The sequence below is a fragment of the Salvia splendens genome, chromosome 13 (assembly GCF_004379255.2).
Source record: "Salvia splendens isolate huo1 chromosome 13, SspV2, whole genome shotgun sequence".
Lineage (NCBI taxonomy): Eukaryota > Viridiplantae > Streptophyta > Magnoliopsida > Lamiales > Lamiaceae > Salvia > Salvia splendens.
The window spans coordinates 23,425,012-23,440,587 of NC_056044.1; the positions used below are offsets into that span (position 1 = coordinate 23,425,012).

Genomic DNA, 15,576 nt, shown 5'->3' on the forward strand with positions numbered 1-15,576 from the left:
GTAATGACGATGGGTAGCGTAGACATAATCTTGGGTATGGATTGGTTAGCGGAGAACCACGTTACCCTTCATTGTAGAGAAAGGGAAATTTCGTTTGAAACCCCAGGAAAAGAGCCGACGAGGTTTTACGGAATCTCAATGAACCGACGCAAGTCCATTGTCTCCGCGCTGCAAGCCACTACAATGATGAGGAAGGGATGTCCAGCGTACCTTGTTTATTTGAATGGGGAGGAGAAGAAAGACAGGAAGATAGAAGATGTGGCGATAGTGAGTGAATATCCCGATGTCTTCCCCGATGCATTGCCGGGACCCCCACCCGACAGGCAGGTAGAATTCACGATCGATCTGGAGCCCGGATCGGCACCAATATCCAAAGCACCTTATAGGATGGCGCCAAAAGAGTTGGAGGAGCTTAAGGTGCAACTACAAGAGCTACTGGAATTGGGATTCATTAGACCTAGCGTGTCGCCATGGGGAGCACCAGTGTTGTTTGTAAAGAAAAAGGATGGAACGATGAGGATGTGCATCGACTATCGAGAGCTAAACAAACTGACGCTGAAGAACAAGTATCCACTACCAAGGATAGACGACTTGTTTGACCAACTTCGAGGGGCAGGAGTCTTCTCTAAGATGGATTTGAGGTCTGGGTACCATCAGCTGAGGGTTCGGCGAGAAGATGTACCCAAGACGGCTTTTCGAACAAGGTATGGTCATTATGAGTTCGTTGTGATGCCTTTTGGACTGACGAACGCCCCGGCAGTGTTCATGGACCTTATGAACCGCGTGTTCCATCCGTATTTGGATCGGTTTGTTCTAGTTTTCATCGATGATGTGCTCGTTTACTCGAAGAACGTGGAGGAGCACAAAGAGCACTTGAGAACCGTCCTAGCAACTCTAAGGGACGAGAAATTATATGCCAAGTTCAGTAAATGCGAGTTTTGGCTCAAGAAGTGAACTTTCTTGGACATGTAGTAACCTCAGATGGGATTCGTGTAGACCCGGCCAAGGTGGAAGCTGTACAGGAATGGAAGTCACCTTCTACACAAAATGAAATTCGAAGCTTCTTAGGACTGGCAGGCTATTATCGAAGATTCATTGAGGGATTCTCGAAGATAGCAAGGCCAATGACACAACAACTGAAAAAGGGAGTCAAGATGAATTGGACACCAGAATGTGAGGCGAGCTTTCAGTTGTTGAAGGAGAAATTGACCACCGCACCAATTCTAGCTGTGCCGGAGTCAGGGACTGACTATGCGGTGTATACGGATGCGTCGAAGGTGGGACTTGGATGTGTGCTTATGCAGAAGGGGAAAGTGATTGCATATGCATCGAGACAATTGAAGCCCCATGAGCTGAACTATCCGACACATGACTTAGAACTGGCAGCCGTGGTACATGCACTGAAGATCTGGAGACATCATCTCTATGGAGTCCGTTGTGAGATATACACGGACCATAAGAGTCTAAAGTACTTCTTTGAGCAAAAGGAGTTGAACATGCGCCAGCGTAGGTGGCTCGAGTTGGTGAAGGACTACGATTGTGGTATAAACTACCATCCGGGAAAAGCAAACGTAGTGGCCGATGCTCTTAGTAGGAAGTCTCAATCTCAGCTGGCCACCTTTCTTACTACCGAGGAGAGTCTAATCCAAGAGTTCAGTAAGATGCGGTTGGAAGTAGTGAGAATGCCCGAGACTGTGGAAGGAATAGTAGCCACGTTGGTGATGGAATCCGACTTAAGAGCCAGAATTATGGAAGCTCAACGGCGAGATACGTTACTAGAGAAGATTCGCTCGGAAGTGAGGACGGGTGAACCCGGAAACTTTCGTGAGGCAGCGGATAATGGTCTCACATACAAGGGAAGGTTGTGTGTGCCTAAGGATGAAGGCTTGAGGATCGAAATCATGAGAGAAGCACATGAAACCCCATACGCTGCACACCCAGGAAGCACCAAGATGTATCAAGACTTGAAGAGGCAATTTTGGTGGAACGGTATGAAAAAGCATGTTGCAGCTTTTGTGGAGAGATGCCTAGCATGTCAACAAGTAAAGGCGCTACACCAACGGCCCTATGGGAGATTGCAACCCCTCGAAATTCCAGAATGGAAGTGGGAACATATTGCAATGGACTTCGTGATAGGACTGCCAAGATCTCAGCGAGGAAACACTGTGATTTGGGTGGTTATAGATCGTCTCACCAAATCTGCTCATTTTGTACCGGTTCGTGCTACCTATGGATCCAACCAGTTGGCTAAGATATATGTGCGGGAGGTTATACGTCTGCATGGAGTACCAGCGACAATTACATCCGATCGCGATGCCAAATTTACTTCTAGATTTTGGACGAGCCTGCAGCGCGAGTTGGGGACTAAATTGAATTTTAGTACTGCCTTCCACCCACAAACCGATGGGCAGTCAGAGAGAACGATTCAAGCCTTAGAGGATATGCTGCGAGCCGTGGTGCTAGATCGAGGTGTAGGTTGGGAAGAAGTATTGCCATTGGTTGAGTTCGCGTACAACAATAGTTACCAGGCGACTATCAAGATGGCTCCATACGAGGCATTGTATGGAAAGAAGTGTAGATCGCCACTTTATTGGGATGAAGTGGGTGAGAGAAGAATTCTCGGACCAGACTCTATAAAGGAGATGATAGAGATTGTCCGACAAATTCGTGGGAGGATCAAGGAGGCACAGGATCGACAGAAATCATATGCGGATGTTCGAAGGACCGATTTACAATTCGAGGTCGGAGAAAAGGTCTTTCTGAAAGTTTCCCCTTCTAAGGGAATAACTCGTTTTGGAGTGAAAGGAAAGCTAAGACCCCGATTTATCGGTCCGTACGAGATTTTGGATAGAGTCGGCGTGGTAGCATACAGATTGGCCCTACCACCAAGCTTTGGGAATGTGCACAACGTCTTCCATGTGTCACAATTGAGGAAGTACGTGTTTGACCCTGCACACATAGTTCACCAAGAAGAGATGATGGTCCTAAATCCCGATCTAAGTTATGAGGAGAAGCCCGAGGCCATCTTGGATCGAAGGGTGCAAGAATTGAGGAATAAGTCATTTGCTTCGGTGAAAGTGCAGTGGAGGAATCATGGAGTCGAAGAAGCAACATGGGAATCAGAAGATAGGATGAGAGAGAAGTTTCCAGAGCTGTTTGAGTGATCTAGGCAAATTTCGGGACGAAATTTTCTTTTAAGGTGGGAGGAATGTAATATCCGAAAAAAAAAATGATGTTTTCTTTTATTTAAGGTTTGAATTTTGTGAATATCTTGGTTAAGATATGTGTGGAAAGTCTTAATTGATTTATATTATTTATGTGTGTGGATATTTAGTTTTTATGATTAATTGAAAAACAAATAAAATCCTAATTAACAATTAAATCTCTCTCCCTCTCTCTCCCTCTCTCTCTCGGTTTCTCTCCCTCTCCCCACTACTTCCTCAACCTCTCCCCACTCCCACTTAACCGATACACTCTCTCCTTTCCAATCTCTCCCCCACATCGGTTTCTCTCTTTTCTCTCTCGCAATCGTTCTCTCATCACGGTAAGGTTTCTCTCTTTCTCCCTCTCGGTTTTTACCTTTCCTCATTCACCCCCTCTCATCATCCACTTGGATTCTTCAAGGTGTTACGCTCTCTCGTTGTGAATCGGAGTCGGAAGAGGAAGTAAATCGTTCGAACTACGGTTGAACTCTCCGGGAAAGGTAACCCAAGACCCTAACTCGTGATAATTTCGAAAACACATGCATATAGGACGTTTTTGAGTTGTTTAGATGCTGTATAGGACTTGTGGTTATGTGTTGTTGTTGAGCATGTTTTGGTAGTAACTGACAGTGGGTTCCGACCCCTTTGTGACTGAGCAAACGATCCCCTTTTGGTACGAAATTTTAACTGTATAAACTTGGATGTGTCTTCTGCGTGGTGTGTAAATTTCAGCTTCATTGGGTGTCGGTTGATTTTATAATGATTTTTGTAAGTGAACTGCGCTTTTCTGATGGATGTATATTTTTGGGTGATGTATTTATGTGCAATGGGTGTGAATCTGATTGTGTGGTCTTTGGGATGTATGTGGGTGTGTTTGGCCAAGAGATGGCTCGGGGAAAACAGCGTTTGGTTCGGGTGGTTTGTGTGTGTTGGCCGAGAGTTTTGGGGTTCGGCCTAGGGCAGTGTTGTGGGGAGTTTTGAAGGTTTGATCTCATGTTTTCGGGTGTGTTTTGGGTTGTGGAATGTGTGTTGTGATTGTCGTATAAGGTTTGAGAATCGTTGGTTGGGGGAAAGTTTGTGTGCACGTGATCGAGCCAGCGGCCGAGACGCCGAGCCAGATGTCGGGCCAGGTGCCGAGCCAGTGCCGAGACAGGTGCCGCGCCAGGTGCCGAGCCAGGCCGAGACACCGAGCCTTTTCCGAACCTTTTCCGAGCCAAGTGAGCCGTTTGCACAAGGAGGGTATACCGGGAGTACGGGTGTTTTGGGTGTGTGTCGTGTGCGTGTCGGGTGCGTGCGTGGTGTGTTTCGGACGTGTGTTTTTGTGTGATTGACTTATAAGATGTTGTTAAGTGTGCGTACGTGTAACGTGCTAGATGTCGAAGTCATCCACGTAGGATTCATGCATTGTCGTTTAAACCCCGTCTTTCCTGATTCTAATTATGATACTTATTTATCTTTCAAAAGGGTGATCTTTTACGAGGAAATTGTGGTTGAAGAAGGAAACTGTTTAAAAGCTAAGCAATCGAGGTGGGCTTTTCTACCCTACTATTTTTGTGGGTTATTTTTACTACGGACGTTGTTCCGGAAATGTTTATGGAGGTGAACTGTTTGTCTTGCCAACTGTTTTGTTTTGAAACCTATCTGAAGTGGTTTACCACATATGTTTAATCGAATTCGGGTCTGTTGGGCTGCGAACCCTCAGGCTAGTGTACACGAGATCGGGAGCCATCTGAGAGCAAGTTGGCCGGTCTAGTTGACCTGGGGTGTGGCCACGCCCCTTGTCACCCGTTGGATCAGATAGTGTATGATGGTGGGAATAAGGGTGGCAATATCTGAAAATGACTGCGCAGTCGAATTTATGAAATATGTTTTAGTGTACTTGGGTTATTTTTCTTACACTTAAAACCCCAAGGTTACACTGATATGGCATGACAAACTATGATTTTGGCGTGTGTCCACTGAGTGCAATAAGTACTCAGCCCTGCATGTTGTTTTCTTAATGTGCAGGTTGAGCGACGATGGGGATGACGGATGTTGAGCAATTAAAGTCAAAATTGTGTTTTTACTTTGCCTTTTGGATGGTGTCGTGTCGTCATACCCGGCATTATCTATCTCTTGGTCTGTTCCGCTGCTTTGTAATCCGATACAATGTTTTCATTTAAACTCTGTTTACTTTAACTTTAGAAATGTCGCTACAGTACTTTGTTTTGAAGTGAACTTCCTCTAATTAAACGTTTCGGGTCAAGTATTCTTGTTCTCCCCTTTCTTCCCCGCTTCTTTATTCCTCCCCTAGTCGCGGTCCACCGTACTTCCTATCCTTAGGAAATGCGGGCGTGACATTCGAAGTTACCATCGATGTTATCCTTGGACAATAGTGTGCGCGTATATTTTGCGTTTTCTTTGAGAACATTACTCGACTTTTCTTCGAGAAACTTGTATCAAACATGGGTTATGCCATTTGCCTTATGAGACCCGCTTAAAATAGAATATGCAAGATCATGCATCACAAAATATTCCACATTTCCATAATCATCTCTTGTTGCAATTTGCAGTAAAGAGTTGCATAGAAGAATATCTATAAATTTGTCTCCCATAGATTCCATGTCATTGTTTCTATCGGTGGCAAGAAATCTTTCTGCCATCCAATACTCAATCAATTCATGTCTTTTGATTGCACAACCTTTAGGAAAAATTGAACAATATGCAAAACACTTCTTGAGTGATGGTAGAGACAAATTATCAAAGCTCAACTTTAATATCTTTGTGATATAACCTCCTTCATCGCTTGAATGCCAATTCTCTTTGATCAAATGCCATTGTTCTTCATATTTTTTATGGAGTAGTACTCCAATGACTACGCTGGCAGCTAATGTCAAACCTTGACATTTTTGTGCAATCTCAGTCCCAATGGCCTCAAAACCTAAAGGAACTTTCTCTCTTCCAAAGGTTCTTTCTTTAATTATTGACCAACAATCTTCCTTTGATAATCCTTCAAGATTATGTCTATAAAGTGCCCTCACAGTCGAAGCGACCTTCAAAGTTGTCTTCCCCAATCCTCTTCTTTTAGAAGATTAAAGACTTTCCTAGTCAAAGTTGTCTTCCCCAATCCTCCCATTCCCACAATGGCATAGATAGAAGCACGTTCATCGAATGTGATACTATCGGAAAGAATCTCAACTAGTTTTGACACCTCCTCGTCTCTTCCAATAAAAATTGGATCAAGAGTGAATGAGTTAGTTTCAAAATTAGCATCAGGCAAAGTGGGCTCATTGGTGGACTCCAATTTGAGGCCAAGGTCGGCAGCCTCTTTGTTAATGGACTCAAAATTATCATTGATTTGTTGAATTCTAAGAGCCATACTTCGGGAACATGAATAATTAACGCATGGTGAGAAGCATGATAGTACCTTTTGTTTGATGGGTTGGATGGGTAGTATGGGCTTGATTTGTTTGCAAAGTAGATGATAGTTGAACTCATCCAAGACGTTGTCAGCATCGAATGCCACATTTTCAAGCTTCTTGAGCCACATTTTGACAGAACCATCAGGAATGGTACGCATCTCTGCATCATTCAAGAATGCTTGAAGGGTAACCTAATGCTCAGTTAGTTTAGCTGCTTCTTTGTTGAGACCTTGAACAAGTAAGAACCCTTTCTTAGAGTGGTCGATGAGGTTTTGAACTACAACTTGAAGGACGGCGGCTGCAGCTTCTCCCTCCATTCTTTGAGCTGACAAATGTCTGGGAGAGAAGGGTTAGAGTTTAGGAATGGAAATGGATTATTGGTGCAGTGAGAGAGATAGAGAGAGCTTAGGAAACAAAATGGATAAGATGTGAAGGCTGATGAGCTCCCAGTCTTTCATTCCAGACATTCCTTTACTTTTTCATTTTCTTTTGTTTCAAACTCTAGCCGACAATCTAAACTTTAGTTGTCGTTTGATTATCAATGATATTGGACCAAACTTAAGAATTTACATACAATTAACCTTCATTGATATGACTGAAAAAAGTTATTATTAACTTTAATTAAATTCTACTTTCCTCCGTCCATAAAAAATAATTTTATTCACGAATGACAAGAATTTAATGCAAAATTAATGACAACACTCTTTTCGTTCTTACTTTACTTTCTCTTACTCTGTTTTTTTCTACTTTATTCACTTTTTACTCTATTTTCTTTACTTTTTTCTCTCTCTTACTTTTTATATGTCTACTTCGTGCCAAAAAGTTCCGCCCCAACTATGAGAGAATGGAGAAAGTATAAGAGATAAATAAATAAAGCAAATAAATAGAAGAGAAAAACAGAAATATGGCTAAAGGAGAGAGAAAGATAAAATAGTTGATAACAAATTGAGATCAACTTTTCATTTTTAGCATGAGACTAATTTTGATGGACGAATAAAAAAAATGAGACTATTTTTTTAAATGGATGAAATATTAAAAAATACAAAATTTGAATTTTTATTAATAAATACTACTTTCATGCCAGAAAAGTATGAACACTTTAATTTTGAAAACTCAAATACATTACTAATAATGTGGACCCCCACTGTCCACTAACACTACTTTCACTATCATTTCGAGAGATTTCAGAAAAAAAAAAAAAGGGTCTCAATTTGCAGAACTTTCAAAATTTGGGATTAAATTGGCTTACCTTTCGAAATATGGGATCGTGACATGCGAATTTTTCGGAATAAAGGATTTTTGAATTTTTATGTATTTTCCTTTTTTTCTTATTATTTCTCTCACAATATTTACGATTTGAACAAATTATCCCTAATATTTTCACCACAATTTTGATACTCTCTTCGTCCCGCAATAGGAGTCCTACTTAGTTAAGGCACGAGTTTTAGGAAATGCAAAAAAAAATGGGTTGCATAAGTTAGTGGAATATGAGTCTCACTTATATGTATTAGTTTTATATTGAAATGTGGGTGGAATAAGTTGGTGGAATATGGACGGACCAAAATGGCAAAATAGAACTCTTATTGTGGGACGGATGGAGTATTTTTTTATTCCGGCCTCAACGTCTTGGTTGGCGTGGTTCTTGTCAAACAGGCGATGGATCATAGCCCGATGATGAGCCCGGCCCAGGCCCCAGGTGCCCGAGCTGCAACGGCATTGGTCGGGGTCTCCTGCAAGTGCACGCGCTGGAGCGACGGCGATTACGGCTGTCAGACCTACGTCCTGGTCGGGCCGGTTGGGTTATAGCTGCAGCAACTACGGTGGATCAGGGACAAGCTGCCCGATTCCAGTTCAGATAACGGTTCTCCCTCGCCCGCCCTTCTTGAGGATTGTTCGGGTTTGTCTGTTTGTGTTGGATGTACGTGTAATTTGTATTGATTTGATTGTTCTTGGAGAAGACAGAGAGAGATGGTTGTTTTGGTGACTAAAGTGTTGGAATAATTGAGTGAATAATTACATAAAGCTGTCTATGATGATTAACCAAGAAAGACAGAGAAGGAGCAGAACACTGTAGAGCGAAAGTGTACCCTGATCCATAACGAATTGAAAGGCGGAATTGCTTTACAGTGGCTATGGATCTTCCAGACGATTAGAGACCTTCTTCAAAATAGTCTTCCAAGAGAATACAGAGATATGAAACGTTCTTCTGACGTCTGGGGACTATAACCCTAACTTATATTTATATAAAATATAAGCCCCTTTATTTTCTATTCGGTCCCTTATCAAATAAAAAATCTTATATGGTATCTACACTTATTTCCATAACAAATAAATACAATTTAGCCCAAGTTTTAATCTTTATTGGATCATTTTAATTGGCAACTGAAAGATAGCCGTACACATTAAAGATAGTCCAATTAGTCATGTGTGTGAAATGTGTCTAGCGTGTGTAGTTTGTGAAATGTGTGTAGTGTGTGAGGTAAGTGTGTGTGTTGTGTACAGTGAAGCTATTTCACTTTATGACAATTTAGAATTCCAATTTTTTTACTTTTAAAATGAAATTCAAGAATTTCAAGAATTGAAAGATTTGAAATTAGAATTCAATTTCAATTCCATATATTTTCCACCCCTCCAATTCCATTGTACTGAATGTCAAGTGTGTGTGTGTTAGTTAGTGTTTTGCCCCCAACTTGTATGCATGTCAGTGGTAAATATGATATGGAAATAATTGTGAGCAACTAATTAGTCCAACAGTTTGAAACTGAAGAATCAATATCATCTCAAACTTTTTAAAGATGCTGCGTTATTTACATACACTGACCCCTACCCTACCCCCCCCCCCCCCCCAATAAAAAAAAAGGAAAATGAAGAATCAACAATTATTTACACAAAGCAAGAAGATTGGACACTTGTTATCGAAGCATGCTTTCTTCCATGAGTCCAATAGCTTTTTTAGAAGTTAGTTTGGGCATTACCATCATCAGCATATTGTGTTAATGCCAAATCTTGATCATCTTCTGAGAATGCTTCATCACTCACTTCACCTACAAGCAACCCTCCACTTCCTTCCACTTCAGAGCTTTTGCATATGCAAGAGTAAGGGTTCTCGTGGAACGAGCCTCGCCCCACCTCAGCCGCTAGGCTCTCCCATGAAACCAACTTGGACGTCCAAAACACGCGATGAGAACTTGCCCCATCCCATCTTATCCCGATTAAGGAACAATTCGTGTAGCCTTTTCGCGTTGGGTCGGATTGTTGGTTTGTGACCAAAATATCTCCTGCTCAGTATCAACACAAAGGCTGTAAACTACAACAGTTAAAAAAAGCTTGAAATTATTATACTCACAAACATATATAATACCTTCTTCCAGCAAGGATCTTTGCCATGTTTCCATTGTTGTTGGCAACAAAAACATCACTCTCGTCACAGACAAAGAAATCCAATGCAGCCAAGCGAGAGGAGTAAGACGAGAATTGGGCTAATTCTTCCTTGCTGGTGATGCTCTCTTTGGTGTGGAAATTTGGGAACAGAGCTTTCAACGGCGCTAGTGCTTCTTCCCCACCGTATATTTCTTCTGAAGCGACGTATAAGTGGACATCTTCTGCAAAACCCAACGCCCTCAGCATCAGCCCGATTTCCTCAGGAGTTAGTTAGTAGGCATTTTCCTTGCCTTCTTTCTCTTTCCGGATCCTTTGTCTGCAAAAAACATGCCAATGTGTTTAGACATCTTTCCTTAGCTTCTCCAAATCAAGACTGCCTAGAAACCGCGACTCACATGTAAGGTTTTCCACCTCTTTCGCAGCGCGCTTAGCTCTTGCATTTCTTTCTCTCCTCCACCGTAGTAGCAACTAGAGAATGCTAACATATCCGGTTCATATCTGCAGTTTTCAGACAAATATTTCAAACCAGCCAAAGAAAAAGAGAGAAAATGTTGATAAAAGTTTGAACATATATATATACCTCAAATGCAATGCAACAAACTGGTTGCTTTTCATTCTCATTCTATCAACTAATTTCCTTCCCATTTGAAGAATAGGATCAGCAAACCTGAGAGCATGGTAGTTAACCCTGCACCTCAGTTTCTGTAAGTCTTGATCAAGCCAATTAGACAGCCTGTAATCAAACTTTGTAAGCTTCACAGCCTGCACCAAGTCCAATACACAAAATCATTATAGTATATTTTAATTTTGAAGAATGAAACTGGAGATAGAAAAAGGCATACGCGCTTTTTGTTGAACAGAGGCAAGACGCGCGTTTGGTAGCATCTTGCGTCGCATTTCCTAGGAACGCGAGCATCTCTGACGTCCCCTGCCTCTTGGGGTATCTGTTGTACGATCTTGACGTCTTTAGAGAGGTAGACACGAACCAGTCCACGTTGAAGATGTCAGAGAAGTTGCTGGAGTCCTTCCAGAACGAATCTTGGTCGAGCTTAGGCACGACTAGTGTTGCGTTCAAGATGTAGGCAGCAACTACGGCATCTGTTATCTGTCAGGCCAAATGTCTCAAATTCGAATACATATTGGCGCCATCTTTAAATAAAAAATAAATAATGTGTATACCCCTGCTCTTTGTTGATTCATGCCTCCACTAGTTTCGATCAGCAGGTATCTGTTGGGTTCTGTTTTCATTTCTGCAGCTGCAATATGCATAGCTCTCTGCATTAACCATCTCATTTAAGCTTCCATTTCAACTGGAAAAAAAGAGAGAAAAGAATAGAAACCTACTTTGAAAGTTAGTGCTGGCATTGCTGCAGCCATAAAAGAGAACTGAACTGCGCAATTCATGGTCTAAGCTTCTTCCGTTTATCTACGAGGTCATCAAATCCAACAAATACTCACTCACAAATGCCTTGGAATACAATTTTGAACCGAAAATTGAATGTGTGAATATGTTTCAAGTATAACTACGATGGACATACTGAGGTGTTCAAGGGGAGGCGGAGGGAAGAGAGGGATGCGCAGAGAAGGAGCATGCAGCCGCAGGTGGCGGAGAGCAGAGGGAGGAAGCTGTGGCGGCTGCGCTGCCAGCGGCGGCGGATGATGAGATTATTAAAAATGTGTAGTCCGATCAAATTGTTTCTGTGACTTTTCTTGTTCATCATTCTGGGAAGCAATGTTTTGTGGAGATAGAAAATAAGTGATCGGACGCAATGTTTATTTGTAGAATTGGTAAGAAAACTACACAGCAACTGCACAAGGTAGCCATCGTCGGTTGACGACGGTGACTATTTTTTCCCTTCAAGTGGCATCAATATTGTAACTGCAACAAACTTAACCTTAATAACAGGGCTCAATCCCCTCCAAATCCATAAAGGTTAATGTAAACGGGAATTTGGAGAAAGACGTGGAGGCCAATAAGCCTATATGTCTTTGTCTTCTCTTTTTTTCAATGACCATATTTATATGAACTTATTTAAAAAATGGTCATGCTCTAACACTTTCCCAAATTGCAAATTTTATATACTCATATTATGACCTAACTTATTAGTATTATATAGTTACTCTTTCTGTTAGGCAGTTAAGTCGCAAAGTTGAATATTGAAAATTACATTCTTTATTTTTCAGTACTAATTGATAATTAAAGAAGGTCAAGCTTGAGCTAAAACAAAGCAAATTAATGACAATATAAAACACCTAATTTATATTGAAAAAGTCAAATATTAAGAGCATCCACAATGGCGCCGGTCCCGGCGGACGTCCGACCGGCATGCCGGAGTTCCGCGCGGGACGTCCGCCATTGCGCAGAGGTGACACGGATACGGACGTCCGCTGCGGACACCGTAGTTCCGCGTCGTTCCCGGGACGTCTGTCGCGACGTCCTTGCGGACGTCCGCCATTGCGTTGACCCCACGGACGTCCCGATTATATTATATATTTTTTTTAATTCTATAAATATGGCTCGTTGAACTTCATTTCATTCGCACCACTTGTATTAAAGAGTATCTCTCTCTCTCTACGTTTCTTTTATATACCAGAATGGCTGGTAGTGGTAGTGGTAGTGGCTTTGGTGCGGGCGGTAGCGGTGCGGGTGGTAGTGGTGGGAGTATGATGACATAATGAGGCGAATTCATGCACGTGTGCGGGAGGCAGCGGAGAGGGAGATACAGGCGTCCTTGGCGCCGACGGTACCTCGACCCATCCATCGTCGATCTATAGTACCCCGGGACACCTCGCTGCACACCGTCAGTTGTACGAGGATTACTTCGCTCCGGAGCCACGATTTGGGGAGAACATGTTCCGGCGACGTTTTAGGATGCATCGTCCGCTTTAGAGCGTCGATACGGGTATTTCAGGGTGCGGGAGGATGCGGCTGGTAAACCCGACCACACTCCGATTCAGAAGTGCACTGCCGCAATCAGGCAGCAGGCATACGGAGGCGCGGCTGACATGTTCGATGAGTACCTCCACATCGGCGAGACGATTGCCCACGATTGCCTAAAGTATTTTTGTCATGGCGTTAGAGAGATATTCGGGGATAGGTATCTTCGGAAGCATACCCCTGAAGATTGTCAGGCTCTGCTGGATATGCACGGGACTCAGCACGGGTTTCCGGGGATGCTAGGCAGCATAGATTGTATGCATTGGGAGTGGAAGAACTGCCCCGCTGCCTGGAAATGGGTGTACACTACGGGTTTCAAGGGCAAGAATCCCACGATGATCCTTGAAGCGGTAGCTGCATGCCTATTTTGGAGTAGCCGGGTCGAACAACGTCATCAACATCCTCCACTCGTCGCCCCTTTTCAACGACCAGTGCATGGGCGTCGGTTCGACCGTCAATTTCGTCGCCAACGGCAACCAGCACAACATGTGCTATATTTGGATGATGGGATATACCCTATGTGGCCCGTCTTTGTGAAGACGATCAGATGCCCAACAGAAGAAAAGAAGGTATATTTTGCGGGTCGTCAGAAGGCAGCGCACAAGGATGTGGAGCAGGCATTTGGTGTGCTCCAGGCTCGATGGGCGGCAGTGAAGGGTCCATCACGGCTGTGGTATGCTGACAGCATCGCCGATATGATGTACGCATGTATTATCATGCATAACATGATTGTCGAAGATGAAGGTCCAACACTGACGGATTGGACCAATGATGATGTTGATGCTGCGGGTCCAAGCCACGGCGTGGCCATCGGCAATGTACGTATGGGGATACCCCATGACGAGGTCGAGCGAGTCCGTGCATTTGCCGACATGCACCAAAAACAAGACAATATTCGACTCCAGAATGGTATAATTGAAAAAGTACGGCAGCGGAGGGGTCGTCGTTGATGGAATTTGTATTTAGTGAAGTGTACTTTTTTTAGTTTTTTTTTTGTTGAAATGTACCTTTCTTTTTTTATTTAATGAAATTTTTATTCCGTAATCGTAGCGAAATTTTAATTCCGTAAATTGTTTAATTTGGTGAATTTGTGAATTTTTATTATTGTGGGAAGTCCGTCGGGATGTCTTTGGGGATGTCTGCCACTGTGCAGTGGGAAGTCCTTATGACGTGCCAGGAGGTGTTTTTGGGATGTACGCGAGGATGTCCACTAGGACATCCGCACCAATGTGGATGCTCTAATACATATTGTTGGTTGGTTCAAAACATGAACCCCGAGCCAAGCTATAGGGATGATGTGTGATGGGATACGAACTAAACAACTAAACAATAATTGCGAGCCCAATAGCAGTGACGGCCCATCAGCCCAAAACCCAAGAAAGAGTATCAGTTCGGCACAACCAAAGAGTTCGGTCACAGCCTATAGCTCGGTAAAAGCCGACCAATCGAGCTCAACTCTCAGATCGGCAAAAGCTGATCGGCAAAGTTCAGCAGTTCGGTCTCAGTATTCGACCGAACAAGGAGATAGTGGACCCATGCAGGATCTCCACGACCTCCATTACACCCACGATCTATTTAGTGGTATTAAGCAGTTATCAACCCCCCTACCAGGGCTGCAAACCACGATCTTAGTTCGAATGTATAAATAGAACTTAGATCAGATAGACCAGGGTTAAGTTCTCTAGATCCTGAATCTCATATAGCAAATCAGTATTGTAATCTGTAAGCTAGATCAAGCAATACAAATTTGCCCTCTATTCTTCCCGTGGACGTAGATTTACCTCAGTAAATCGAACCACGTAATTTTCAGTGTTGTGATCTTCATTTATTACTTGCATTTATTCCCATCAAAAATTCGCTAAATCATCACTGGCGCCGTCTGTGGGAACACAGAAAACCAAAACTGTGATAAAAGCGAGTTTTTGATCCTCTTCCACCAAAAAATGCGTACCAGATCACATAATACCCATACTTCCGTCCGTGATGAACGTGAGGAAGCTAGTCCAGCCCGTAGGTCTGGAAAACAGCCTCTGGAGAAATCTGCCTCCAGTTCTCACGGTGAAAGAACAAACCACTCAAAAAGTCATCGCACCGAGCCTCCCCAGCAGCTCGATTTGAATGAGGCTGTCAAGTTGTTCTTGGCTGAGAAGCAGGATGAGTTCTTAACATTCCTGCAAAAGAGCCAGAAGCCGGAGAAGAAAACGACGGATTCTCCCTCCCCCTCCAGACATGAAAGTCACTACCGCAGTAGTGTCGTATCTTCCAGGAGAAAGAATCCTCACCACCGATATGTTCCTTCTCCTCCTTGTTACCGAAATCACAGGAGAACTCCATCTCCACCATACCGTAGAGATGTCGGATTCGCTATGTATGGAGCGCTGAAGACTCCATTTTCGGATGATATCACCAGAACTCCGTTGCCACAGAATTACCGAACTCCGTCAGTGACTTATGACGGGTTAGTGGATCCTCATGATTTCCTGGGACGCTATCAGTATAATATGGCGAACCAAGGTCTCAATGAGGTTCATATGTGTAAGCTGTTTCCCGAGCTGCTCATCGGGAACGCAAGAAGGTGGTTTGATAGCCTCCCTCAAGGCAGCATTAGATCTTACAGAGATCTAATGGATGCTTTTCATAGGAGGTTCTTCCA

General features: G+C 43.2%; 1 protein-coding gene and 1 pseudogene across 1 annotated transcript; both read right to left on the reverse strand.

Moving 5' to 3' along the window:
• Positions 1-6,237: 6,237 nt before the first annotated feature.
• On the reverse strand, positions 6,238-6,921 carry LOC121760731 (putative disease resistance protein RGA4). The gene is made up of 2 exons (XM_042156356.1): positions 6,834-6,921; positions 6,238-6,764 (listed from the first exon to the last, which is right to left on the reverse strand). Exons 1-2 carry the CDS (start codon positions 6,919-6,921, stop codon positions 6,238-6,240), a joined length of 615 nt encoding a protein of 204 aa, XP_042012290.1.
• A 2,635-nt stretch (positions 6,922-9,556) lies between these two features.
• On the reverse strand, positions 9,557-11,703 carry LOC121760732 (annotated as a pseudogene).
• Positions 11,704-15,576: the final 3,873 nt, after the last annotated feature.